We start from the raw sequence: 27,861 nt of genomic DNA, 5'->3' as shown, positions 1-27,861 counted from the left end.
ACCTGGTAGCTTTCTACCTGAGACTCCTGTACCTCCCTCCTGATGGCAGCAGCAAGAAGCATGGCCTCTTCAGTAGGGGAGTCTTGGATTGGAGGGCACAGCCTCAGAATACAAGGATGTCCTTTAGAATATTAAGAGTATTAAAAGGAAGAATCTCTCTAGCCAAAAGGTGGTGAATTTGTAGAATTTATTTTTACACAGATGGCTGTGGAGGCCAAGTCATCGAGTGTATTTAAAGCAGAGGTTGAATGGTTTTTGATCAGTGATGGTGCCAAAGGTTGAAGGGAGAAGGTGGGTGGATGGGGTTGAGATCAGGCATGATGGAATGGTGGAGCAGACTCAATGGGCTAAATGGACTAATTTTCTGCTCCTATCTCTTATGGTCTTATTCTCTGGTCTCAGCAACAACCAACCTTCCTTCCCAAAGTGTTGCTAGTCTCTGTAGAGATTCAACCCTGTTTTCCCAATGCTCAATAATTGCAATAATAGTTCACATTTCCACAAGACAGTTCTTCTCAAGATGTGGACCCAGCATATTTTGATAGCCGCCTGACATCCATGCTTCTGTTTCAAGCATCCATATCTTTGCATTGTCCTACTTCACCTCTTCAGCATATAATATGCCAGCTCCCGATATTCATCAGAATTCATTTCAATCTCATTGTCCCCCAATAGGCTCGATATATCTGTTAGCTTAGACTGACCAGAACAGATCCTTCCATCTGAGCCCTCCTTCTATATTAGTCTTTTTTTCCCCGATTCATAAGCACAAACCCCTTTTCTTATCCCTAACACGAAGAAAAACTGCAGATGCTGGAGATCCAGAACAACACACACAAAACGCTGGGGGAACTGAGCAGGCCAGGCAGCATCTACGGAAAAGAATAAACAGCAGACTCTCACCCGAAAAGTCGACTGTTTGTTCATTGCCGTAGATATGGTCCCGCCCGCTGCGTTCCTCCAGCATTTTGTGTGTTTTGCTTTTTTTTACCTCATGGTTTTATCCTCATTTTATAGGTTCTGCAAGAATTTTTTAATAGCTAAATTTTCACCGCTTAAAAAGGAAACAAAGACTTTCCGCTACATTTTTATAATGATTACGGCTCTCAGGTATTTGGAATTAACCCATCACCTTAATTGTTTAAGGAAAAGCGATATACTGTGCAATTCCTTGAATAACATCACTACAGATAAAGAAAATCTTAAGTAAAACATAACGCGTTGGAAATACTCGGCAGGTCTGTTCGGACTTGAAGCGCCAACCAAATCATTTTCGATTTCCAACTGTTCGAAGAGTCTCACAGACGAAACGCCGATACCGCTTCACCCTCCACACAAACATTCAGCTGCCCGACACAATTAATATTTCCAACAATTCTTATTTTCATTTATATTTTGTTTAACCAAAGGAGAAAAGGATACTGAAGGCAATCACCAAACACGCATACTAAACACGACTATTAAAAAAAATTGAGAGATGAGGTCAAAGCATCAAAATATAAATGCCTCTTATTTTTGGCCACGCTTTTTTCCCCACAGAAAGATTTAAAACGAAGCATCAAACTATAAATTTTTTAAAAAAAGTAAATTTCACTTCAAAAATAGACACTCCACAGTTGGACTGAAGTCCACCCGGAATCGCTGAGACGCGAGCGAACTCTCACCTTGCGTGGAGAGCTGTGGATCGATGCCAGACAGCTTATTCTTTGCAGGTCTGACTCACCTGGAAGGGTGGGGCGCTATATCAGGACAGGACTCATAAAGGGTTTAGCAATAGTCTCCACCCTCTGACAGCGGCCGCGCCTCACCCTGTAGTTAGAAGGCGACAGAAAGCTCCGCGAGGCGAGCAGCTAACTTGTAGTCCTGGAGGTGGGGGGACCGGCAGTTATCGCGAACAGAATTCCCGGGGGGAGAACTTGGCTGGTTGGCGAGCGGGGACTGCGAAGAGAAACGCAATGCAAGAGGCATACTTTTTGAAGTCCGCCTTACCGACGGACGCCCCTGTTTCCACGTTGGCCGTGCCGCCAGAAAGCCAGCTGGACCAGCGGAATAAGTACCAGCATGGGATTCAGCAGAAGAGCATAAGGGTGCAGGAGCAGGTCATGACAATGCTGAAGACCAGCGGCCGGGCCACTGGTTCGTCTTACGCGGGATCGCTCCTTGAAGGTAAGGGGGTGGGGCAAGTGTTGACTCCCTTGAACACTCTGTCACTCCCATAATGTTCACGTTTGCCCTCTTATCTCTCCCCAACTCTAATTATTTCCCCCAAAATTAATTTTCAATTGAGCTCTTCAGTGTATTTCGAGATAACTCTCCTGTAGATTAAGAGCGAGAGGCCTGAGATATTCCTTTTTATGACTTGATCACCAAGTTTCACGACACATGCTGGTGATATCAAAAAGGACTTGAGGCTAAAACGGTGAATCTGTTTGTGAACATATTGGGAATGGACGTGGTTTGTGCTGAATCGCCGGTGGGCAATTGGGCGTAGTCCTTCATACAAAGTTCAGGATTGTAGTGTTCTTTGTGTAAGTAGCTCTGCTTTCATTTGCATAGGTGTCAATTTAAAGTTGCCGGACTAGTTCTTAACCCTTTGTGGGACTGATGTAGATTGTTCCTGCCATTTATCCAGTTTAGACGCTGATTAATCAATCTCGCACACCTGACTAAAAGTGGATCTCCCGGTGCCCACCCACTTCAATTCTACTTCCCATTCTCATTCCGACATGGCTCGTTTTGCTACCTCGATGAGCCCACACTCAGGTTGGAGGAGAAACACCTTCTATTCCGGCTGGGGAGCCTCCAACCTGAATGCACGGACATCGATTTTTCGAACATCCGGTAATTACCCCGGCCCCTTCACCATTCCCATTCTGGTTTCTCCCCCCCCCCCACCTCTTCTCCTTATTTGCCTATCACCTCCCCAGCCCTTTCACCTATCAGCTTCCCAGCTCTTCACTTCAACCCTCCCCCTCTCCTGGTTTCATCTATCACCTACCACTTTGTACTTTTTCCTCCCCCCGCCCCCCACCTTCTTGCTCGGACTTCTCATCCTTTTTCCCCAGTCTTGGTGAAGGGTCTCGGCCCGAAATGTTAACTTTACTCTTTTCTATAGATGCTGTCTGTCCTGCTGAGCTCCTCCAGCATTTCGTGTGTGTTGTCCGTTCCATTAATGTTGTCTTGACCTGCTCGTACTTCCTATTTAAATTGCTGACCCGCTGAATTTCAGTTCTGATCTAGTTGTACTTCTGTTGGATTAAGGATGGCCTGCTTCTCGAATTTTGTGGGTTGTGAGATGGTTAAGGAGGCCAGTGTGACAACCACAAATTTGCACATGTGTGTGATGGTCTGGGCAGGTGAATATCAGAAGTAAAAACTACTTGTGTTGAAAATCTAATGATCAGAAAATGCTTGAAGTACTCAGTAAGTCAGAAAAAACAGAGTAAACACTTAAGATCTTTGGTTGGGTAACCTATTAGCTGCACACACTGTTTACGTATAACTTCTATATGCTCCTAATGGAATGTTTCAATGTTCTTAATGTCACTATGACTTGAGGCTCTCCCGTGTAGGAGGGAATGTTGCATTCTCTTTAACTTTGAACTTTGAGCATATTTATTATCACCGTCTTCATTGTGATGATGTAACATACATTGATGTTGAAAAGCAATAAATCCCTTAACCATTTCCTTTTCACAACCAACATTACAAACTTACAAGCAGAAAATGCTGAGAAGGGTTGGCAAGTCCAAAGCTATCTAGAGAGATAAGCTGAGGTAATTGTTCATCAATAACCTTTCACTGGAGAAGTTCCGCTTCAATCACTATGGTCTGAAACATACATAAATATCACAACAATTCAGAGAACAAGAAAGATGACAGTCAGGCCAGTTTCATGTAGATAGGGAGCAAAGACTGTATCCACAGCTGGCTTACCAACACCAACATTTGTAGATCACAACTGACCTAAGTGTTCAGAGGGTGGTCAAACTGTTGCTGCAATGCAATCTCTGTACTACTACTGAGTGAAATAACTTTCTATTCCAGTTAGGTATTACAAATATTAACCAGGTTGTTTCCTGTAACCACTTGCACCCCTCTTTACATCAGCAGCGGTGGAAACTGCAAGCAGTTTCAAACTACTGGGAGTGCACCTTTTACACAAATTCTCATGGTCCAGGACACATTCTACAGAATCTGGAAAGCTCACCAATGCTTGCACTTCGAGGAGGCAGAAGAGAGCTGGGCTATGCACATCTATGCTCGAGTCATTCTACAGATGCGTGGTAGAACATCCTAACATGCTGCATCACTGCACGATACAGAAACCATGCAACAGACAGGAAGGCTCCACAATGGGTTATTTACTTATTGAGATACAGTGCAGAGTAGACCCTTCAAGTCTGAGCTGCACAGCCCAGCAGTCCCCGTTGATTCAACCCTAATGTAATCATGGGACAATTTACAGTGGCAATTAACCTACTAACCTGTGTGAGGAGACTGAGCACCCAGAGCAAACCCTGTCATGGGGAGTACGTACAAACTCCTAACAGACAGTGGCAGAAGTTGAATCTGGTTTGCTGGTACTGTAAAGCGCTGTGCTAACCACCATGTTACCCATTGGGTATGTCACTGCACTAGCCTGCCTGCCAGCAAGGACATGTATGCAAAAGGGTGCTGTGAAAGGGCCAGTAACATCATGAAGATTCCCACCCACGCTGCTCGTGGACTGTTTGTCCACTCACATCCATGCCAGGAGCACTAAATTCAAAAATGGCTACTTTTCCCAAGCACTAAGGCTGAGCAACACCTTCGCCCACTAATCCATTCATCCACAACCCAACCTACCACGACTGTATCATTTCCTGTCAGTCGCCTCATGTTCAGAAACTTCTGTGCCTAGTGGCACTTTTTGGACATACCGTCAATGTATATACACTATCTCATGTATTTATACTTATAATGGTTTTATTATTATATATTTCTATTTTATTGGCTTTTTTTTGCTGTATTGAATCTGGAGCAATAATTATTTTGCTTCCCTTTACACTTGTGTTCTGGGCATGACATCAACCAGTCTTAAATCTTGAAGGACCTCAAATAAACAAGCCATTGTAGACTTGTTGAAAGTTATATCTGTGGGTTCAGGATGCATCTTAAAGTTAGCCTGACTTCAGTGGTTGGGAAGATGTTGAAGTCCATTATTAAGGATGAGTTTTTGGGTTACTTAAACGTGCATGATAAATTAGTATGGTTTTAAGAGGAAGTTTTTCCTGACGGATTGTTGGAATTCATTTGAGGATATAACTAACAGGATAGATAGACAAAGGAGTGTCAGTGGATGTTGTTTACTTGGATGTTCAGAATGTCTTTGACAAGGTGCTGCATATGATGCTGCTTAACAAGTTAAGAGCCCATGTTATTGCAAGAAAGGTACTAGCATGGATAGAAGATTGGCTGACTGACGAGGCAGAGAGTGGGAATGAAGGAGGCCTTTTCTCATTGGCTGCTGGTGACTAGTGATGTTCTGCGCAGGTTAGTACTGGGACTGCTTTGCATATCAACAATTTAGATAACAGAATTGATGGCCAAGTTGCAGATGATACAAAGATGGGTGAAGGGACAGGTAGCATTGAAGAAGCAGGGAGTCTGCAGAAGAACCTATGCATTTTGGGAGAATGGGCAAAGAAGTGGCAGATGGAATATAGTGCAGGGAAATGTATGGTCATGCACTTTGGTAGAACGAATAAAGGCATAGACTATTTTCTAAATGGGGAGAAAATTCAATATTGTAAAACAATAGAACATGAAAACTTCCAAGGGGTGAATAATTTTTATAGACACTATATACTTATCTCAACTCATTAATAACAGATTAACTTGGAAGTGAGGTCAATTGTTGCATGCGTTTTTCCTTCCCAAGTTTTAAAATGAAAATATACTTTATAAATTGATTAAAGTTCATTTGTAGCTTTGAAACTGCATATTCATTTTATGTAGCTGATACTGGAATGTGAGAATTCCAGTTCCTTACGTGATCTTCGTGAATTTAAATTCCAATTTGGTTATTAACCACTTGAGGACTGAATATAATTTTAACTCAGAAAATATACCAACCATAGAATTTTACTTGGAGTGTGGTGTCAAGTTGAAATGTTATTATTTCATTTACTTGGGAATTTTTCACTTCTTCATAAAATGTAATTGCAAGCTTAATAATTTTTCAAAGTTTGATAACGTTTATTTTTAAGAGAATTAGACTGTGCTATATGTGCTTGTTGGTCTGGAATGCAAAATTTGTCTCCTTAGCACCTCCAAATAAGCTTTATTCATATTATAATGTATATGGAAAAGGAATATATAATATCTGTGCGTATTGATTGTGTCTCTCTCTGTCTCTCAAACCCACCGGTTAAAGCCGTCTCCTGTGTGTGTGCTTTTATTTGATTGATATGTAGTTGTACAATCACAACATTTTTGATTCCCTCCTATGTTGAGGTGTCAAAAATAAGACAGTATAAATTTAAAGTGAGGAGAAGGAGAAGCTTTCAAAAAAGATCTGAGGGGCAATTTTTTTTTAATATAGAAGTGTTGATAAAGGGAATGTGCTGTCTGTAGTTTGTGGAATTGGATCTAATTATTGTGTTTAGGAGGCATTTAGACAGACACTTAAATAGACATGGTATAGAAGGCAAATAGGATTGATTTTTTTTTAAACAAGAAAGGTAGTAGGTCCTACCCTACCTTCCCTGAACACCACAACCCTCTCCTCCTCTGCCTTCCCCACTCTTTCTGCCCCCCCACCCCACTGATCCTATCTCTAATCCCTGCCATGTCTTCACCATTCCCTCTGACCTTCTCTCTGAGGCAGAATATTCTGTCCTCAGCCTTGCCATTTTCCCTCCTCACCCGTACCTCAGTGTGTTCCACGCTCACCACGTTGCTGAGCTCTCCTTCCATCGCCCCTGTTTCCGATCCAACTTCTTTAGCAAGGATTCCCCACCCACACTGATGACCCATTCTCCCGTCTCCTCCCCTCCTCCTCTTGGACGCTCTGCTCTGGAATTTCTGCTTGCTCTGGATCTTCTCATCTGTAATTGCCAACAAGACATCAACTATCTCTACTTCAGCACTTCTCTCTCCACTTTGAACCTTACCCCCTCTTAACATACTGCCCTCTACTCTCTCCTCACAAATCCCAACCTCACCATTAAAGCTGCAGAAAAAGGTGTGGTGTGGTATTGTAGTCTGGCAGACTGAATCCTACTTTGCTGAGACCAGATGGCAGCTCTCAGCCACCACCTCTTACTTGCCCCTTGTTTAAAAAAAAATCCCACAACTGGGAATTTATGGCTCTTTGTTCTAAATCAGTTACTAAATGAATAACCAGCTCAAATCACTCAGAGCAGATACAGACCCCACTACTCTCGAACCTGCATGTTATTTCATAGCAAAAAAAGACCTCACAAATAACGTACTTGGAAATAATCCAGCAGATTACCTGGAGCATCATTGTCTCGACTTTTAAACCACTGATTCAGCCCAGCCAAACTAGTTCACAAAATGGAGGATACAGAGCATCTGCACAAAATGGCAGCCTCCAATCCTTCGACCTCATGGCAGGAACAATGACAATTGGTCTGTCGACATCCACTGTCTTTGATTCATTCAAATTCACTGATCTGTAGACTGTAATGATTTCTGGCCAACACCTCTCATACTCTTAGGCCAGAAATTCTTATACATTGAAGTTCAAAATAACCTCCACCAAATAAAATTTAGCCTTCTGACCTACATGCTTAGTTCAACAAACTCGTGTAATAATTCTGTCATTTTGTTTTGCACTTTCACACTTTAACTTGTCCTGTTACAAATCCTTTTGGGCATTAGCTGTTGCCTTCCTTTGCATTCCACCCTCTTACATTCATATTCATTTGCTTCTTTCTTTGTCATCCAACCAAAATAAACTATTTAACTAAGTTAATTTTTTTTCTACTTCTGGCAAGTGATTGTTGATCTGAAGCGTTAAATATTTCTCTCTTTCTCTAACCGGCTGAGTGTTTAATACCAGTAGTTTCCATTGTTACATTTCTATCATCGGGAATATTTTGCACTTTTTAAAAACCCAACTTAGACCCTACCTTACCTAGTAACTACAGACCTACTTCTAAACTTCCATTCATGTCAAAGGTTCTCGAAAAGGTTATTCTCAGTCAATTGCTGCCCTCCTTACACCAAAACAACATCTTGGAAAGATTTCAGTCAGGTTTTAAGGCTTCTCATAGCACAGAGTCTGCCCTGCTGAGAGTGTATAATGACCTGCTCCCCTCTATCGACTCGGATGACTCTGCCATTCTAATTCTTCTTGACCTCAGTGCAGTGTTCAATACTGTGGATCATGCCATTTTAATAGACTGTCTCCAATACGAGGTTGGTGTTGATGGCACTGCCTTGAATTGGTTTATATCCTACCTCGAAAATAGAAGCTTCCCTGTCAACATAGGCTAATTTTCTTCTCCCCCAGCTAGTCTGTCCTGTGGGGTCCCACAACGTTCCATCCTAGGTCCCATTGAGGACATAAAGTGTTGGATGGCACAAAACTTCCTACAGCTGAATGAAGGCAAGTCTGAAGTTGTCCTATTTGCCCCCCCGACTCCATCAAAGTGATTACCAATAGTCTTGGTAACCTGTCCACCCTTGTCAGACCCCATGTTAAATCCCTTGGTGTGATATTTGATTCCACCTTTAAGTTTGACAAGCAGGTTAATGCAGTAGTAAAAGCCAGTTTTTTCCAGCTTCATACTATTGCCAAAATCAAGCAGTTTCTCTCTTTCAAAGATCTTGAGAAAGTCATCCACGCCCTTATATCCTCCCACTTGGACTACTCCAACTCCCTGTATACTGGGCTGGGATTAGTTAGTCGTCCCTGTCCTGTCTGCAACTGGTCCAGAACGCCGCAGCCAGGCTCCTGACAGGTGCCCGGAAGAGCGACCATATTACTCCTAACCTGGCTTCCCTCCATGGGCTGCCAGTACGGTTCAGAATTGAATTTAAGATTCTCCTGTTTGTTTATAAAGCCCTAAATGGGCTGGCTCCCTCTTATATCACAGACCTTCTAACCCCTTATTCTACTTCCAGATCCCTCAGGTCGGCTGACTTAAGGGCTCCTGGCTGTCCCGCGATATAAACTGAAGCTCGGGTGACCGTGCTTTTGCTACTGTAGCCCCTAGACTGTGGAACAGCATTCTCCTCCCTATCAGATCTGCCTCCTCCATCAACTCTTTTAAATCTGGGCTCAAATCTTACTTTTATTCACTAGCGTTTGAATCCTCCTGATGTGGCTGAGTTTTGGCTTGTGCCTCAGCCCTTGTGTTGTTTATTTTGTGCCTTAAGCTGTTTGCCTTGTTGGTTATGTTGGTGTTTCTTGTATTTGTAATTTTAGCTATTCTGCTCTGATCTGTACAGCACTTTGGTCAACGTGGGTTGTTTTTAAATGTGCTATATAAATAAACTTGATTTGACTTGTATTTTGAAATACTAATGTTGCATGGCATTTAAAGATTTGGGGTGGTGAGAAAATTTATGGGATAGGAAAATTCTTGGTGGTACTGGTCCGGGTTTAGTGGAAGCAATTGTTGCTGGAATAATACGGTTCTGCCCATGTAACACAGACTAAGATGCCTGTTTATCCATCAGTGGCTGCTGTAGTACCTACTCCTCCCAATCTCCAGTCTGATCCCATAATTTTTAACCCCACCCCTTCATTCAGCCCCAGAAACCTTTAAGCTGGAAGGCTCTTAATGCCAGCTGCCCCTTCCTGGAGCAGCTTTTACCTCTTGAGAACAGCAGAAACTTAACTGTTTCAACTACTTCTACTTCCATCAGATTCTGCCCTCCGGTAGCTGGTGATGGTAGTTTTTTATGCTCTTTAAATTGGGTCATGCCACATTGCAAAAGAAGCTTTCGATGGAAGTCCAGTGGCTGAAATAGAACCATAGAACATTATCACTGGTATCCACCCAACTCAACCATTAAAATTTGGCACAATTTATATATTTGCTAATGAAGTCTTGAAAGCTTATGATTTAAGGGTAAGCTACTTCATTAGCATTATGTGGTTGAGCAATGAATGCTATAAATCTGAGGTGGTTTGTAAATGATGACCGTCTTTGAAGTTTGAGCTGATTGCTTAAAAATGAATTTTGCCAGAACAAAATATTGAAGAGTGCTGTTCCCGAATGCTGAGCTGTTACTCCTGCTGGGAAGCCATCTGCTGTGGAAGGAGGTTGCTATCAGATCGGATACTACTCTGATGATCGTCACTATATAATGACTAGATAACATTTGCGTGTAGAATTTCTGTGGGATATTAATGCTAAGATCCTGGACCTTTGCCAAGTGAAAATCCTCAGATGATTAGATCAAAAACCTAACAGCTGTAAGCACCATTTCTTAAATTAATATTTTACTTTTTCTCTTTTCAACATCATTGTAGGCTCTGGAGGAATGACAAAGTATCAGGCAGCAACTTTGCCAGACTTCAGCTCAAAATCACAAGTTTACTTAACAGAGAGAAAGTATTCTGTGAGTATGGATTTGATTTTTATCTCCAGAATGGCACTGTATAATTAAGATTTTAAAAATTTCATATGCTGAAATAGTTTATAAAGAGATTGGCAGTTTAATCTTGACCAGTACTAGAACTGGCTCACTTCTTGGCTAGGGAGAGGAAAAACGCAAAAGAAAAATTTTCTGCTTCTTGTTAGTTAGGCAGTAGTTGGACTAATAAACTAATTCCCTGATCAAATTAAATACTTAATTATGGGGAAGGGTGTGAACTAAAGGCAGGAAATTTTGGTCAGACTAAACAAGGTTCTAATTCTATTCCACTGTGGCTTGTCTTGTATGTAGAGTGAACTAGCAGAGCGAAATCGTGTGCCTGAATTGCCCAAGTCTTGTGTAAGCTTTCTAGAAATGCTATTCCACAGCAGGAACCTCTGTGTTGGGAGTAAGTCTGACGTGCCACTTGCAGGAAAGATGAAAAAGATGCAGCACAGATTCAAGCTTCCATCAGAAATGAGAGATTGCATTTATGGGAAGAAATTTGAATAATAGATTTTTTGGTGGGAATATTGTAGGGTGGCCTAGTAACTGTCTTCATGTAAGTGGTTGACGCTGAGTGTAGGATGCAGGTGAGGTTTAAGGTGATTGCTTGCAAAAAAAAAAAAGTAAAAAAGAGAGTGGGGTTTCATTAAGTTTTCTGGAGAGCAGCTCAGCACAGACATGATGGTGTTGGATCAGGGTATCTGGTTCTGTACTGTAAAGTACAATGCCGATTACTGCGAATTTGATGGGCTTGGGAGAATAGGACTGTGTGGTCAAAAATAGCCTGCCAACACTCACTAGTATTGCTGAGCTACGATAAGTGAATTCTGTGCAAGGTGTCAGAGGGTTATTTACAAATGTAAAATGGAATCCAAGCATGAGTCAATTCTTTGAAGAGGGGAAGTAACCTAATTATCCAGTGGTACTAGGTTTCTGATTTTTTTTTTCTCTGCTTGTTATTGTAACTTTGTAAATGATTGCATGGTTATTTTTTCTCCAGACTGTCAAACCATCTATGTACCAACAAGGAGGCAATCGGAACTGGTCATCTCGCTCGGCTGTAGGAGATTTTGCCTTTAAAGGGCCAAGCAGAGCAAGTCAGTATAGCAGACAGGGGGAGGAACTAACCTCCCAGACCAGATCCATTTCCACTCATCAATCCAAACCCAGACCAATGTCCTTTCACCGCTCTTCGCAATATGCATACGGCACGATATCACAGATGAGGCAGCAGGACATTGATAACATGTCTCTGCGCTCATTGCAGTTGCCAGGCAAATATGCTCAGAAAAATTCTTGGTCCGGGTCTCAGGGGAATGTTATGTATCAGAGACCAGATGATGAAGAAATTAGCACGATCTCAGATCAGGTTGATAACGGCTATATGTCTGGTGGTAATGAATACATCAACAGTGTAAGCTACACAACGTCTTATCCTGTGAGCCATCAAATGAGTGGAGCAGGCTCTGTGAAAAGCTCAGCAAGGCTATCAAGTGGGTCAATGGGCACGGCTGGTTATACAGCAGAAGAGAGAGGGGAGGCATCCATCCGGCGGCAGATTAGGCCCCCAGCTCAGCGCACACTGCAGAGGGTCCAACAAAACTGCAAATCCGTTCGTGGAAGAACAAGTATAGGTTCACAACATTCAATGCAAATATCACACACTCCATCCCTGCATAGCTTGACTGGCCGAGAACTGGGAGATCAGCAAATGCAGCAGTCACAAAGTGATATGAGCAGATTTCAAATGTCACAGTAAGTTCCACATTCATATTGTTATTGTCGGTTCAACAGCAAACCAGCTTTGTCGACGAGTGAAAGAAATAACCTTTCACCCAATTAGATCACAGTTTTAAAATAAAATTAGCAGATGCTGGGAATAAGCAAGTCAAACAGCATCTTGAAGAGAAATGGCATTGCTATTTTCAGGTGAAAGCATTGTAACCTAATTCTACTTGACTCAAAGGATTCAGTGATTTGAAAATCTTAGGGTGGGGAAAGTCTGGTTTGAAATTGTCCTTAATTACCACTTTTAATCTATAATAAGATTCCTTGCATATTTAATATGTTTAAACCATCTCTCCTTTCTACAACATTGTTTATATTTTAATTTTATAAATCTTGTATAACTAATTTTTTTAAAAAATGTTAAAACTTGTTTTTCCAAAAGCACTCGTGTCCCTCTTCCATTCTATAAAGCTAGCTAATGACATGAGTAGGAAAACAAAGCAGTTTTCTTTTCTGCAGTTAACAAAGAAACCTGAAACAAATGCCTATTTTCTACACAGCTAAATTAGTGACTGAACAATTGACAAAAGGATTGGTGGGCTGCAGATATTCAATGTAACACCTAGTATTTAATTTAATAGAGTACTCAGACCAAAAAACCATAAAATATAGGAGCAGAATTAGGCCATTCAGCCTACTGAGTCTGCTTTGCCATTCCATCATGTCTGATTTATTATTCTTCTCGACCCCATTCTCCTGCCTTCTCCCTGTAACCTATCATGCCCTGATGAATCAAGAAACTCTCAACCTCTGCTTTAAATCCACTCTATATAGACCTTTCAATGTTCAATAGGTTTCAGTGAGATCCCCACCATTCTTCTAACTTCAGTGAGTATGGGCCCAGAGCCATCAAATGCTTCTCATTTATTAACTCTTTCATTCCCGGGACTATTCTTATAAGCCTTCTCTGAGCCCCCTCTAATGCCAGCACATCCTTGCGCTTATATTTTAGTCCTCTTGAAATGAGTGCTAACATTACATTTGTCTTCATTACCACTGACATAACTTATAAGTTAACCTTCAGGAAATCCTGCACAGAAGCTCCCAATTTCCTTTGCACCTTTGAATTTTGTAATGTTCACCCCATTTAGAAGATAGTCTACACCTTTATTCCTTTTACCAAAGTGCATGTCCATGCACTTCCCTGCACTATATTCCATCTGGCACTTCTTTGCCCATGCTTACAATCTGTCTAAATCCTTCTGCAGACTCCATACTTCCTCCACCTATCTTCATATTGTCAGCAAATTGGCCACAAAGCCATCAGTTCCATCATCCAAATTATTGTCGTATGACGCGAGAAGGAGTGATCACAACAGACTCCTGTGGAAAATTACTACTCAACTGGCAATCAACCAGAAAAGGCCCCCCCTTGTTCCCACTCTTTGACTCCTGCCAGTCAGTCAATCTTCTATCCATGCTAATATCTTTCTTGTAACACCATGGGCTCTTATCATGTTAAGAAGCCTCGTGTGCAGCACCTTGTCAAAAGCCTTATGAAAATCAAGTACACAACATCCACTGACTCTCCTTTGTCTATCCTGCTTGTTATTGCCAAAAGATTAGTCAGGTAAGATTTTCTCCGTGAAAAATCCACGCTGACTTTGGTCTAGTTTATCATTGTATCCTAGAACCCCAAAACATTTTCCTTGAAAATGGACTCCAACAACTTGCCAAACACTTAAGTCTGGCTAACTGGCCTATAAATTCCTTTCTTCAGCCTCTTTCCTTTCTTGAAGAGTGGAGTGACATTTGTAATTTTCCAGTCCTCTGAAACCATGCCAGAATCTACTGATTCTTAAAAGATCATTAATAATACTTCCACAATCTCGTCAGGTACCCCTTTTAGAAACCTGATGTGTGATCTATCTGGTCCAGGTGACTTATCTACCCTTCAGATCTTTCAGCTTCTCAAGCACCTTCTCCTTAGTAATAGCAAGTCTGTTCGCTTCTGCCCCGACACTCGAATTTCTGGCATACTGCTAGTATCTTCCACAGTGAAGACTGACACAAAATTCTCAAGTTCATCTGCCAATTTTCTGTCCCCCATTACTATCTCTCAACTGTTATTTTCCAGTGGTCCAGTGGGCTGATATCTGCACGCTTTTTGTGTATGTGTGTGTGTGTATGTGTGTGTGTGTGTGTATATATATAATCATAACCTGATTTTAAAACTTTTTGTATCTTATATGATTGTCTGCCATACCTTTTGTATTTCACCTTTTCTCTCCTTATGGCTTTTTTTTTTTGCCTTCTGTTTTTTAAAAATTTCCCAATCCTCTACCTTCCCACTAACGTTTGCCCTATGATACGCCCTCTCCTTTGCTTTGATGCTGTCATTCCTGCACCTTCCAAATTGCTTCCAGAAATTCCAGCCATTGCTGTTCTGCCATCATCCCTGCCATCTCCCTCTCAACTAGCTTTGGCCCACTACTCTCTCGTGCCTCTGTTATTCCCTTTATTCCACTGTAATGCTGATGTATCTGACTTCATCTTCTCCCTCTTAAACTGCAGGGTGAATTCTATCATTGAATGATCACAGCCTTCAAATGGTTTCCTTACCTTTAGCTCTGCAATCAAATCTGGTTCATTACACAACACCCAATCCAGAATTGCCTTTGCCTAGTGGGCTCAATCACAAGCTATTCTAAAAAGCCATCTCGCTGGCATTCTACAACTTGCCTTTCTTGTGATCTAGCACCAACTTGATCTTCCCAATTTACCTACATATTGAAATCCACCATGACTACCATAATATTTACTTTTTTACACTCCTTTTCCATCTCCCATTGTAAATTGTACTTTGCAACCTGGTTATAATTTGAAGGCCTGTATATAACTGTCATCAGGGTCTTTTTACCCTTGCAGTTTCTTAACCTTACCTACAAGGATTCTTCTACTTCTGTTCCTATGTCACCTTTTTCTAAGGATTTGATTTTATTCTTTACAACAGAGCCACCCAACCCCTTCAGCCTACCTGCCTATTCTTTCAATACAATGTGCATCCCTGATCTATGATCTTCCTTCAGGCACAGCTCAGTGATGCCCACAATGTCATACCTGCCAATCCCCAACTGTGCTACAAGATCATCTACCTTGTACCATATACTATGTGCTTTCAAATATAGCACCTTCAGTTCATCACCCTTTTCAATTTTGCAACCATGTTATACTTAACACATCCCTCTTACTGCAACTTTGCCCTGTCATCTACCTGTTCCTTTCTCAGTCTCACTAGACACTATATCTGTTTGTACACTCACCTCCCCATGCCCAGTCCTATCACTTCAGATCCCACCCCATGCCAAATTAGTTTAAACTCTCCCCAGCAGCTCTAGCAAACCAGCCTACAAGGATGTGGTCCCCCTCGGGTTCAGGTGTAACCTGTTCTTTTTGCACAGATCATACCTTCCCCAGAAGAGATCCCAATGATCCAGACATTTGGAAAACTGCCCCTTGCACCTGTTCCTTAGCCACACATTCATCTGCTAAATCATCCTATTCTTGTCCTCACTGGAATGTGGCATAGGCAGCAATCTGGTGATTACTATCTTTAGAGGTCCTGCCTTTCATCTTTCTACCTAACTCCCTATTTTCTCTCTTCAGGATCTCCTCCCTTTTACTACCTATGTTGTTGGTACCAATATATACCACAACTTCTGGCTGCCCACTCTCTCACTGTGGTCACGATCCAAGACATCCCTGACCCTGACCCTGACCCTGGCACCTGGGTGTCTCTTTCCTATCCACAGAATCTCCTGTCTACTCCTCTAATTATGGATTCCACTATCACTACTGCATCACTCTTCTTCCATCCATTCTCCTTCTTCCCCCCCCCCCCCCCCACTTCTGAGCCACAGAGCCAGTCATGGTGCCAGAGACCTGACTACTGTAGATTTCCTTTGCTAGGTCACTTCCTCCCCCCACATCCCTCCACCTCCAGCAGTATCCAAGACAGTGTGCATATTGTTGAGGGGAACAGCCATAGGGGTACTCTGTACTGGCTGCCTATCTCCTTTATTTCCCCCCCCCATCCCCCTGCCACCCCCTCCCCAGACAGTCACCTGTGTCCTGCACCTTGGGTGTAATTGCCTCCCTCTGTCTGTGTCATATCGATCAACCTCACAGGCTCTGTAATGATCCAGAGTTCATCCAGTTCCAGCTCCGATTCCTTAACGCGGTCTGAAAGAAGTTCCTACCGGATGCACTTTCTGCAGTACTAGAGGTCTCCCGGCCCTCCTACATCCCGCAAGAGGAGCATTCCGCTATCCTCCCTGATATCCCCAATGCTCTAACTGTGCAAAAAGAAAGAAATAAAAAAATCTACCTTTTGATTGGGGGGGGGGGAGATCCTTTCTCCCTCCCTTTTTTTTTGGTATTATGTGACAGTGTTAATGATCATTGTGTAAGTAATTTTCAGTTGCAGTAATGATTATTGTATCCCGTGTATACTGGCTTTCTAAAGAGGAGTTACTGGGTAGGTTTACTATTAATGCAACAACTTGTTTACCTCTCCTGAATCATGGGAGTTTGTAGAGTTCCAAGTCCAATGAATGCTGTAAGTCATGTTAGCTGTACTTTTCAGAGCCTCCAAGCATCTGGAGTTAACATCTGCCCTTGAAGCAAGAAGTTCTGCTTCTGATGATTAACTCTTGTGCAATGTACATGTGTATAGGTAATGTAAAAGGATCACAATCTTGTTGCCCTACAACTTTGCTGGCAGTATGCATCGCTGGCCAGTTTCTTGGGAAAGAGTCAATATTTGAGGGTGTAATTGTGGCATTTAAAGTCTTTAAGGGCAGAGTTGGAATATATGCACTTTGGGTGAAGATTTTCTTTGACTTTGTAAACATTTTTGGCTAATTGGGATGTTGATTTATCTCCCCAAATTTCTACGAGACAATTTAAAAATCCTATTAAACAGAAGTTCCCACAGCTCTAATGTGCACGCTGAATTAGAATTTTTTTTTTCTTGAAAATTGGATCACTGCTTACAAAAATTTAAATTAAAATATTGCTGCTAAACAGATACCACATCACTGGCTGAATTCTGCATTTCATTCTGATTTATAAGCATGTAGAAGATTGGTTGTGCATGGGTCGCTAATGTAGTGTAGGGTAATCAGGTTACTGGATTTCTCTAGCATCATTCTGTACACTTGACTGGACACCTTCGCATGAGAGTTCATCCTTGCACCCTGAAACAACTTGGGCATCAGTGTGAAGATGACGTAACTTCCTTTTGGAAGACTGCAGCAGAACTTTCCCCACATTGTCCTGGGTACTACAGTTGTTGGACTATTTAAGAGTAACATGCTTTTACTAGTATCGTGCTGGATGAAAGCGTTTGCCAAGTTATGTGACTTACTGACCTTAATAATATTTTGGAGGGCAGGAGGGGTCCTGCCACTTGCTCAATCATAACGCATCCATGTCTCTTTCTTCCCCCTGCCTTCCCTCCCCATGCACTCCTGCCCAGATCAACAGCTGACTAACCTGAAGGTCTCTGTGTGAACTCCGGTAGCCCCACCTTTGCCACCTATACCACTAATTTCTGCCTCTGGCTGGAAAGTCAATGGTGGAAATGGTCTCTGATATCACACTGTTGCACTAGTCCATTTGATTCCTAATAGTGCACTAGAATTTCCAGACATCGTAGTTCCATTCAGGGCAATGGAATTAATGTGAGAAAGCAGTACATTTGATACATTAGTGCCATGCTTGGAGACTAATTTCTACTCCAGTACTTCTATTTTGGTGGGTTTTTATAGCTTTGACTTTGTTCTCTCTAGAAATGATGCAATGAACATGCCTACAGCTGTGCAATTTCTGAACAGCCACGATGTAAATAACCAAGTGATTGGAGCTGGATACATTCAGCACACGTGCTACCATGATGCAAATGCAAAAACACAGGTAAGACTGGTGGGTTGGGCACATGTGTAGCCTGGGGAAAGTTACGCACACAGGACCGCAAATACTTTTTCAGGTCTTTAATTCCTCTATCTGTTTTAGATGTTTTAATGAAGAAAAAGGGTATCAAAATAAAAAACAACAAAATGAATTTAAAAAAACAGTTCCCATTGTTACGATCCCAGTTTAGTTTCAGTGCACACCCTTGTTACATATGCAGTATGAAAATAAATAAAACCAGATATACACAACCAATACGGTAGTGGCAATTCTTAAAAAAAAACAAGACAAACAACATTAGAATCCCACCAACCCTGTACCTTGTACACAACATCAGAAATATGAATAAATCCATCTCACTTTAAGAGAGATGCTCACTTTGGCACACATGTGCTTAACTTCCAAACACCTGTAGGCTAGGCCCTGAAATAAGTTCTCCTCCCTCACGCTATGTAAACAGAGATTAACACATTCACATTACTCTATGACATTCACATTCGGTCATGAAACAATAAACTTTTAAATATATTGTCTTGGAGTTTAAGTTACTTCGAAGACTAACCTACTAGGCCAATAAGGAACTAAACACAACCACGCTATCCAGCGCTGACATCTTACTTGAGAAAATCAGAAGCATCCACATGTAAAACATGTCAAATTACTGATATTCTAGATTTACAAATAAACTTAAATGAATATTGTCGAATATAATTCACCTTTCCTCACCATACGACTAGCATAGAAACTTGCAACTCCTTTCTACTCCACACGTGCATAGTGACATCTTAGAGGCATGGGCAGCTACTTTAGCATTACCAGGGTGAATACATAAGTGAACTTTAACAATAAAAAATAATAGTCAACGATCACCTGGTTACACATGTGTAGAACACAGGTCACGATCTTAACTGAAATCCTTGCGGCTGAGTGTTGAAATTGTCTGAGAGATCAAAGGAAAGCAGATTGGTTTGGCTTTATACTGATGGAAGTAATTTTTAAGATATAAAAGTGCGTCTTTGTCAAGGAGGAAGTTTTTTTTAAAACATACACCTATATTTTTCAGTGCCAGTGACTCTACTCATTATTCTAGGCAAAGGCGTACTCTGCAAAGTGACACAGATTATGGGTTTCTACTTGACTGTGTTTTGTGAAATTGAGCTACGGTCATCATGACTGTGTTGTTGAATTGGGTGTGTCTCTTTAAACAGGCCTATAACTTGAACGCAATCGCGAGGCTAGTGAATCTTTTCAACCATGATGCATTGGAGGTGCAGAGAAGTGCTACAGCAGCAATGCGGAACCTGATATACAACAACAATGTAAACAAACTGGAGCTGGTCGAGCAGAATGGAATCCCTAACATGATGCAGGCAATCAGAGTTCCGGATGAAGAACTGAAGGCCAACATTACAGGTATGTTTCAGATTGGCCCTTGATACAGTTACCATGCCTCAAAACCATCAAATGGGGTAACACAAATTACTGGACCCAATAAATAGATAACAATTGCACTGCCATGGTGACTGATGGAAGTGTGTCTCAGACAATTAAGCTTGTGAAAGGTAGCCCTGACCCAGAAGAGAATCATGCTAAAGCAATGTTTAGCTAAAGAACCCACATTAGTTGAACTTCCATCAGCATCAGGATCAACAATTTATACGCTTTTCTGAAGTGCTGCACCACAATTTAGTGCCAATTGGCCATCTGTTTTGTCGATTTATGCAGCACGTGTCCAAGGGAAACAATAATAGAATGCAGATAGGTGTGCTCCTGTGTGGTTGTTCAGGACCTGGCCCTACCAGGATAACTTTCAAAATTATTGCACAGCTCTTCTCTGGAGTCCATCATTATCAAAGCCCACTCTTCTTTTTGTTCCCCAGCTTATTACTGTATCCCACCAGTACTCTGATTCTTAGCTACACTCACCAAATACTCCAAACTTCAAGCCTTTCGCTATAAATAATAATGTGTCCTCTCCTGCCTAACTGCATCCAGTCAAAGTGAGCTATCACCATCATTTATACAGGTTTCCCCTGCTATCCGAAGGTAGAGCGTTCCTATGAAACAGTTCCTAAGCCGGAATGTCGTAAAGTGAATAAGCAATTACCATTTGTTAATATAGGAAAAATGTTTGAGCGTTCCCAGACCCAAAAAAAACCCTACAAAATCATGCCAGATAACACACAAAACCTAAAGTAACACTAACATATAGTAAAAGCAGGAATGATATGATAAATACACAGCCTATATAAAGTAGAAGTACTTTTCTGCAGCACTGCTTAGCGCAGCGAAAATCTTACGGAAGCACTCTCGGCAGAAACGCTCTCTCCAGTAACCTTTAAGCTATGAAGCTGCCAAATCATACCAAATAACACACAAAAATACAAGCCTATATAAAGTAGAAATAATGTATGTACAGTGTAGTTTCACTTACCGGAATCAGGAAGACTCCAATAAATTGCAGTTTCGTCACAGTTAAACACTTATACGAAAAACCGCCTGACGCAATCGGCAATCACCTCTGATCTGGGCCAACATTTACGTGCCGGGTGGCACTTAATTAATTAGCTTATTTCGGCTTTTTTCTTAAAGATGTGCTGGGTGCGTTCTGACTACCGCTGCATTCTTCGCGGCAATGTATTGGTCCGCGGCCCGAAGGTTGAGGACCACTGCTTAAGCTATGAAGCTGCCCTCGCCTCAGAAACCGATCAAACCACCCATGACTACCTTTAAATTCCACTTTCATCACCATCGTCCAGTGCTTTCTGTTTCAGCTTATTAAAAAGACTGACTGATTTCTCCTTACGTATAAGAAAACTTTACGGAACACCACGTTTTGTACACCCATCAATCCACTAAAGCAATAGACTTTCCATTTTATCCATTATTGGATGCCGATTAAGAGAGACCACTTTGCTACGAGCAGAACCAACAGTAACATCGGCAGCTTTCAAAATTCTTTCTGCGTATAAATATTGCGAATGGTGGACGCAGGCAAGTTCAACACGCGGACAGTGTCCTTACTTTGTTCACCGAGATAAAGCATATGTTTAAGCAATAGCGGCTAGAATGCAGTTCCAGGGGAGGAGCTTGGCTGTTCGGGCATGTGCGCTGCCATGTTTCATAACAGTGAAAACACCTTCTGTTAGCGAAAACAGATAACTAATGTAGGTCTTTTGTAACAACGAGGTGTCATAAAGTGTACGTTTGGAAAACGGGGGCCACCTGGATCTGCACCAACTCCTCTTCTACAGTGTGTTAGTAAACTACTAATCTTCTTTTAATGAGGATGTAATAACTCCACCTCCATCCTCTCTCTTAATGTGACCTGAATCACCTTGGCTGCTAATTGCAGTAATAGCAATTGCAATGCTCAGTATCATCTAACTGTTAGCACCGAGAACCTGCAATATTTCCAGCAGTAGATCACTTTCCTCCAAAGATAACATGACACCATTCCCTACGTGCCTGTCAGCTATCGTGTGATGAGCAACAATGGTGTCAGTGAACAACAGCAATTGCCTGATTGGGTGTGAATGCACTCTGTTTTAGCTTCAGAATCAATTTTGTCAAGTACTTTAATGTTCTTAGTCATCTCATGGTTTACTTTCCAATTGTGACACCTTAAAACAAAAAGCTTAGCAGGCCTGTTATAATTCTCGGTGAGGGGGAAATGTGAAGGAACTTGATTGCTCTGAGTTTTACAATGAATGGGTAGGGTATTTTGAAAAGAAAGGGTGCTCTTAGCTTATATTTATAACAAATTGCAACACCTGTTTTCTGAAGATTCCAAGAATAGATCAATGGTGCATAATTGTTGCAGTGGAAAGGGCCGGAATGATGAACAGGATCATTTTGAGTTGCTTCCAAAATATGGAAACTGCTTGTTTTGCCAACCGAAGTAACTGTAGCAATTCTCCAAAATACAAGCTGGAAGAATTGCACCAAGGCATGTTTCAACCAGCTTGGAGGTCAGTGGCAAGCTGCCAATGCCCTTGTGTACCAGATTAGGACCAATAGTGCTATTTCTGATGAGTTCAGCTCATAGTTCACTGAGTATTCAATCATTTATAGGCTGTGAAAATTAGTTAGCAAAATAAGTGTCCTTCTCTAATATCATGGGTGCAGCCTATTTCTCATTCATTTTGAACTATTGACAAACCTACTCCTCTCTTTAATAAACGCAAGAGATTCTGTAGATGCTGGGAATACAAAGCAACACACACAAAATGCTGGAGGAACTCTGCAGGTCAGACAGAATTGTCATGGAAATGAATAACCAGTCAACATTTTGGACTGGAGAGGAAAGGGGAAGATGACAGAGTGAAAATGGTGGGGGGGCAGGGGAAGGAGGATAAGTGAAGCCAGGTGGTCAGTAACGATAAAGCGCTGGAGAAGATCGGATCTGATGGAGAAGAGTGGACCACAGGGAAAAGGAAAGGAGGAGGGGACCTCAGAGGAGGTGATAGGTAGGTGAGAAGAGATGAGGAGCCAGGGTGGGGAATAGGAAGCGGGGGGTACATGCAGCATGTAAGCTTTGCTTCCTGCATCTAATCAACATGGCCATGTTTACAGTAAAAGGGCCAGTAGGACCACTACTTTAAATTCAATGCACTTAACTTTACGGATTAGATGGACAAACTGAGAGAGTGGATTGCCTCTGGGACACGGATATTGTGACCATAGCAGAAATATAGCTGAGAGAAGGGCAATACTTGACAGTTCAATGTTCCAGGATACTGATGTTTTAAGTACGACAGAGGCACAGGTGAGAGTGGAGATGCTGTGGCCTTTTTGATAAGGGATGGAATAAGAGCAGTGCTTGGGTGATGTTCTTGAGGGATACTCTAATGAGTACCTTTGCATAGAACTTAGAAATAAGAAGGGGATGGTCACTTCGGTAGAGCTATATTACAGAACTCCACCCCCACCAAGAAAAGTCAGTGGGACTTGAGCAGATGTGCGGGGAAATTGCATGTGGTTGTGAGAATAGTTGGGTAGTGGGGAAATTTAAGTTTTCCTGATATCGACTAGGCCACCCAGAGTGTAAAGGACCTGAATGGGAAGGAATTTGTGTGGTGTCCAAGGCAGTTTCCTCTCACAATATGTAGAGGAACTTGCTCGATTAGGAGCAATACAGGGTGTCTTGGGGAATGAGGCAGACCACGTCACTGAATTGGCTCTTGGGAGAGCTCTTTGGGTCCAGTGACCACAATTCTATTAGTTTTAAAGTAGTTATGGAAGAAGGTAGAACAGGTCACCCGGTTAAAATGTTGAACTGGAGCAGGGCCAACTTTGAGCACTGTAGGCAGTATCTAGCTGGGGTAGATTGGGTGACTTAAAGGCAATAGAATAATTGGTATTGACACGTACCCCGTGACGGGGATAAAGAAATCAGCAGAAATAGAAACCACTTTGGATTCTCGTATTGCTATAAACTACTAATATTTATTAGTAACTACGCAATACAGTAATATAAATGTAGATAAATCAAACAGGTTAGCAATGATTATATATAAAAGTAAGTGTGGAATATATATGTATGAAAACCAAGCTTCTTTAAGACTGGGGTAAAAAGATACAGTCTTACGATGTTGAGTAAAGTTTGGTTCAGTTCGTGGTATTTAGTTGAGTAGCAATTGGGGGTGGGGGGGAGAGAGAGAGAGAGAGAGAGAGTTGAGTCTTCAGGTGAGCTGATGCTGTCGATCTTCTCATCGTCTTCCGAAATCCTTTACAAGTCACCGACTGTGACTTTAACCAGGGGGACCGGTCTTCTGTGGTGGAGCTATCACCCAGGTGAGGGTGGACACATAGACAACTCCCCACCAGTCAACCCCTTCACGGCTGGAATAGCAATTTGGATCGATCCACCTGATCGATCCTCCAAAACTCACTTTCTCTGCGGGCACAACAATGCTCATTCAGTGTCCGGATCATGTGTCTGAGGTCTGTATCATCTGACCACCTATTTATTTCTCTGTGCTGAGCATCACCTGTCATTCAAAGAGTCCCTCCTTCCTTTGTCTGTAAAGAAATGCACAAGCAGGCAACAAGTCCTTGAAGAAATATCTACAACCTGCTGAAAATCATAACATCGGGTGTCCATTAAATAACACCGCCTTCGGTCACCATAGCAACTTACGAGCTGCTCGGTGCTCTCTCCAACTCCAAACTCAGTAAAAATCCAAAGTTACTTCCAATGCCTTAAAGTGACAGTCCAACCGTTATTCTTCATATCTCTCTGTCTCTCTCTCTCTCTCTCCTCCCCCCCCCCCCCCGAATCAATGATGAATGTCTCTCTCTGTCTCTCTTCAACCAGTTAATAGGGGCACTCCTGGATCCCCTCACAGTATGTAGGAGGCTTTTTTAAAAAAGGACATGTCAAGAGTACAGGGGCAGTATATTCCTGTTAAGATGGAGGGTAGACATACCAAGTTCAGGGAACCCTGGCTGACAAGAGGTATCAAAAGTGAAATAAAAGCAACATTAGATATTGGACTGCTAGAAAATGACGTTAGAGAGGTAGTAATGGGGGAACAAGAAAGTGGCAGAATAATTAATTATTTTGCATTGGTCTTCAATGAAAGACACCAGCACTATGCCAGAAATTTGAATGTCAGGCAGCGTTAATAGCAACTACACAGTGTAGTCACTATTATTAAGGAGAAGGTGCTTGGAAAGCTGGAAGGTCTGAAGGTAGTTAAATCACCTAGACCAGATGGCCTATCCCCAGAGTTCTGAAAGATGTGGCTGAAGAGATTGTGGAAGCATTAGTAGTGATCTCCCAAGAATCGCTAGATTCTGGAATAGTTCCAGAGGACTGTAAAATTGCAAATGTCAATCCAATCTTTCAGAAGGGAGGGAGGAAAAAGACAGGAAATGATAAGCCAGTTAGCTTGAATTCAGTGGTTGACAAGATGTTAGTCCATTTTTTAATTGAGGTTTCAGGATACTTGGAAAAACATTGTAAAATAGCACAAAGTCAGCCTGGTATCTTTGGGGAAAAATCTTGTCTGACAAATCACTGAGGAGCTGACAAAGGAGAGAAGGTGGATCTTGTTTATTTGGATTTTTCAGAAGGTCTTTAACAAGGTGCCATACACAAGTCCACTAAACAATTTAAGAACCAGTGGTATTATAGTTAAGATACTAGCATGGACTGAAGATTGGCTGACTGGCAGGAGGCAAAGAGTGGGAATAAAGGGGTCCTTTTCTGGTTGGTTGCAGGTAATTAATGATGCTCTGCAGAGGTTGTTGTTGAATCTGCTCTTTTCAAATTGTATGTTAGTGATTTGGATGAAAGAATTTGTAGCCTTGTGGCCATGATTGTGGATGATACAAAAAAAAGGTGGAGGCAGGTAGTGTTGAGAAGGCAGGGAGTTTGCAGAAGGACTCAGACTAGAAAAATAGGTAAAGAAGTGGCAGATGGAATACGGTGTCGGGAAGTGTGTGGTTTTACACTGTGTTAGAGGAATAAAGGCATAGACTATTTTCTAAGCGTGGAGAAAAATGTAGAAATTGGAGATGCAGGATCCCCTAAAGATAACTTGTATGTTGAGCCAGTAGTAAGGAAGGCAAAAGCAATATTCGCATTCATTTCAAGAGCACTAGAATATTTGTTGTTTCGTATGGCTGGTGTTTTTCTCTTCACACTTCTAATTGGTTTTTGTCAAGCCACTCCTCCAGCTCATGGCCACATCAATGGACCGCGGCGAAGCCATCTCAGATCTTGGTGAGAGGACATGTTTGGACCAGGTAGAGGATGTACTGGGTTGGGACAGCAGTGCATGGGCAAGCTGTGGTTTGTCTGATGACCCATCAGTGTAGTGCTTGTGCTCTTTTGGTCTGTTGATTTCTGAGTCTGTTTGTGGTTGTCCAGTTTTTTTTTCTGCTAGCTGTAGTAAAGCTTGGGAGGAGTGAGGAGGGGTCATGGATCAGATTTCTGCTGGGGTGGGGGGGCGCTTGTTGGTGTGCCAGTATTGGCGCCATTCAGTGTGTTCGTCATAGGAGTCAAGATTTTTTGAGTTTGTATAGGTTCTCGGGATTTGAATCAGGAAGTCGGAGGAGCATTTTCAATGAGTTTACGAACTGGTATGTTGGGCATATTTTGGATATGCTTGTAGAAGTTTGCTGAAGCTGCTCTTCTACGGATCTCCTGGGGTGCTATTCCGCTCATTGTTGGGAACCATTCAACAGGTGTGGATTTTAGAGCTCCTGAAATTATCCTCATAGAAGTGTGGAGCTGTGTATCGATAATGTTTGTGTGAACACTTCTCTCCTAGGTGTGTACACAGTATTCGGTGACCAAGAAACATAGTGCTAGGCTAGATATTCGTAGGACTGACTGGTTAGTACCCCACTTAATTCCTGCTATCTTCCTGATCGTAGCCATTCTGGATTTTAGTTTCTTTGCAACATTTTGAAGGCGGATCTTCTATGAGAGAGCTTGATCTGGTGTGACTCCTAAGTACTTTGGGTGTGGGTTGTTGAGGAGCTGTTTGTTATTTAGTTTGATTTTAAGTTTGATTAGTTGGTTGGCCAGATGAAATAAGAAGTTACTGTTTTGTTCACATTCGTATTAGGGTACCACTTTGAGAAGTAGGTGGATAAGGAGTTGATATTTTGGGTAAGGTTTTTCAGTGGATTTGACATCATTCGATTGGAAGGCTATGGCCCCAGTCATCAGCTTATCCAAGTTTCACAGATTTGGTTTCAGGGAGGTCACTGAGTTACAGATTGAACAAGGTTGGAGCCAGAACTGACCCTTGGGGGATGCCATTGTGGAATTTTATAATGCAACTGGTGTCACTTCCTAGGGAGTTGAAGAAAGAACGATGCCTGTCACTCTGTGGAGGAGACACAGGATCGTTTTACATGGGATGATTCGGGCTAGTTTTAACATTAAACCTTGGTTCCAAACAGTGTTGTATGTATGTATATATATATATATATATATGTGTGTGTGTGTATGTGTATATATATATATATATATATATATATATATATATATAATACAATATACACACATACACACACACAAAGCCTGATTTGATGTATGATGTGAGTGCAAGAACTTGTTCACTGGTATTTTGGTGTTGTCTGAAGCCAACTTGTTCGATCGATATGTAACGATGTATTAGAGGTAATATTCTGGATAGATAATACACTCTAGAAGCTTGTAGGTACAGCAGAGGAGAGAAATTGGGCAGTAACTTGCTGGATTGTTTGCAGGCTTTCCCGATTTAGGTATCTCAATAACTATGGCATGCTTCCAAGTATCGACGTATTTTCCTTTTATTATGACAGAAACCTCAGCATTACATCCTTGACTACAATATAAAAGGTTTTATAAGGCATTGGTCACAATGTAATTGGAGTATTGTAAGCAGATTTGTGCTCCTTCTGTAAGAAATGATGCTGGCATTGGAGAGGGTCCAGAGGAGGTTTATAAGAATGATCTTGGGAATGAAAGGTTAATGTATGAGGAGCTAGAGTTTAGAAGAATGGAGGGGGGAATCTCACTGAAACCTATCAAATACTAAAAGTCCAAGATTG

General features: G+C 41.8%; 1 protein-coding gene across 1 annotated transcript in view; it reads left to right on the top strand.

Moving 5' to 3' along the window:
* The first annotated feature begins 1,770 nt into the window (after positions 1-1,770).
* LOC140205502 (plakophilin-3-like) overlaps positions 1,771-27,861 on the top strand; it is a 74,221-nt gene continuing 48,130 nt past the window's right edge. The window contains exons 1-5 of the mRNA XM_072273115.1: positions 1,771-2,166; positions 10,496-10,584; positions 11,606-12,360; positions 18,186-18,309; positions 19,515-19,719. Coding sequence (XP_072129216.1) covers positions 1,956-2,166; positions 10,496-10,584; positions 11,606-12,360; positions 18,186-18,309; positions 19,515-19,719 — 1,384 coding nt within the window. The 5' untranslated portion in view covers positions 1,771-1,955. The remainder of the gene's footprint in view (positions 2,167-10,495; positions 10,585-11,605; positions 12,361-18,185; positions 18,310-19,514; positions 19,720-27,861) is intronic.

This window comes from Mobula birostris, chromosome 11, assembly GCF_030028105.1.
Source record: "Mobula birostris isolate sMobBir1 chromosome 11, sMobBir1.hap1, whole genome shotgun sequence".
NCBI classification, from domain to species: domain Eukaryota; kingdom Metazoa; phylum Chordata; class Chondrichthyes; order Myliobatiformes; family Myliobatidae; genus Mobula; species Mobula birostris.
Note: the sequence above shows the minus strand (reverse complement) of the source record. Positions and strands in the feature narration are given on the sequence as shown.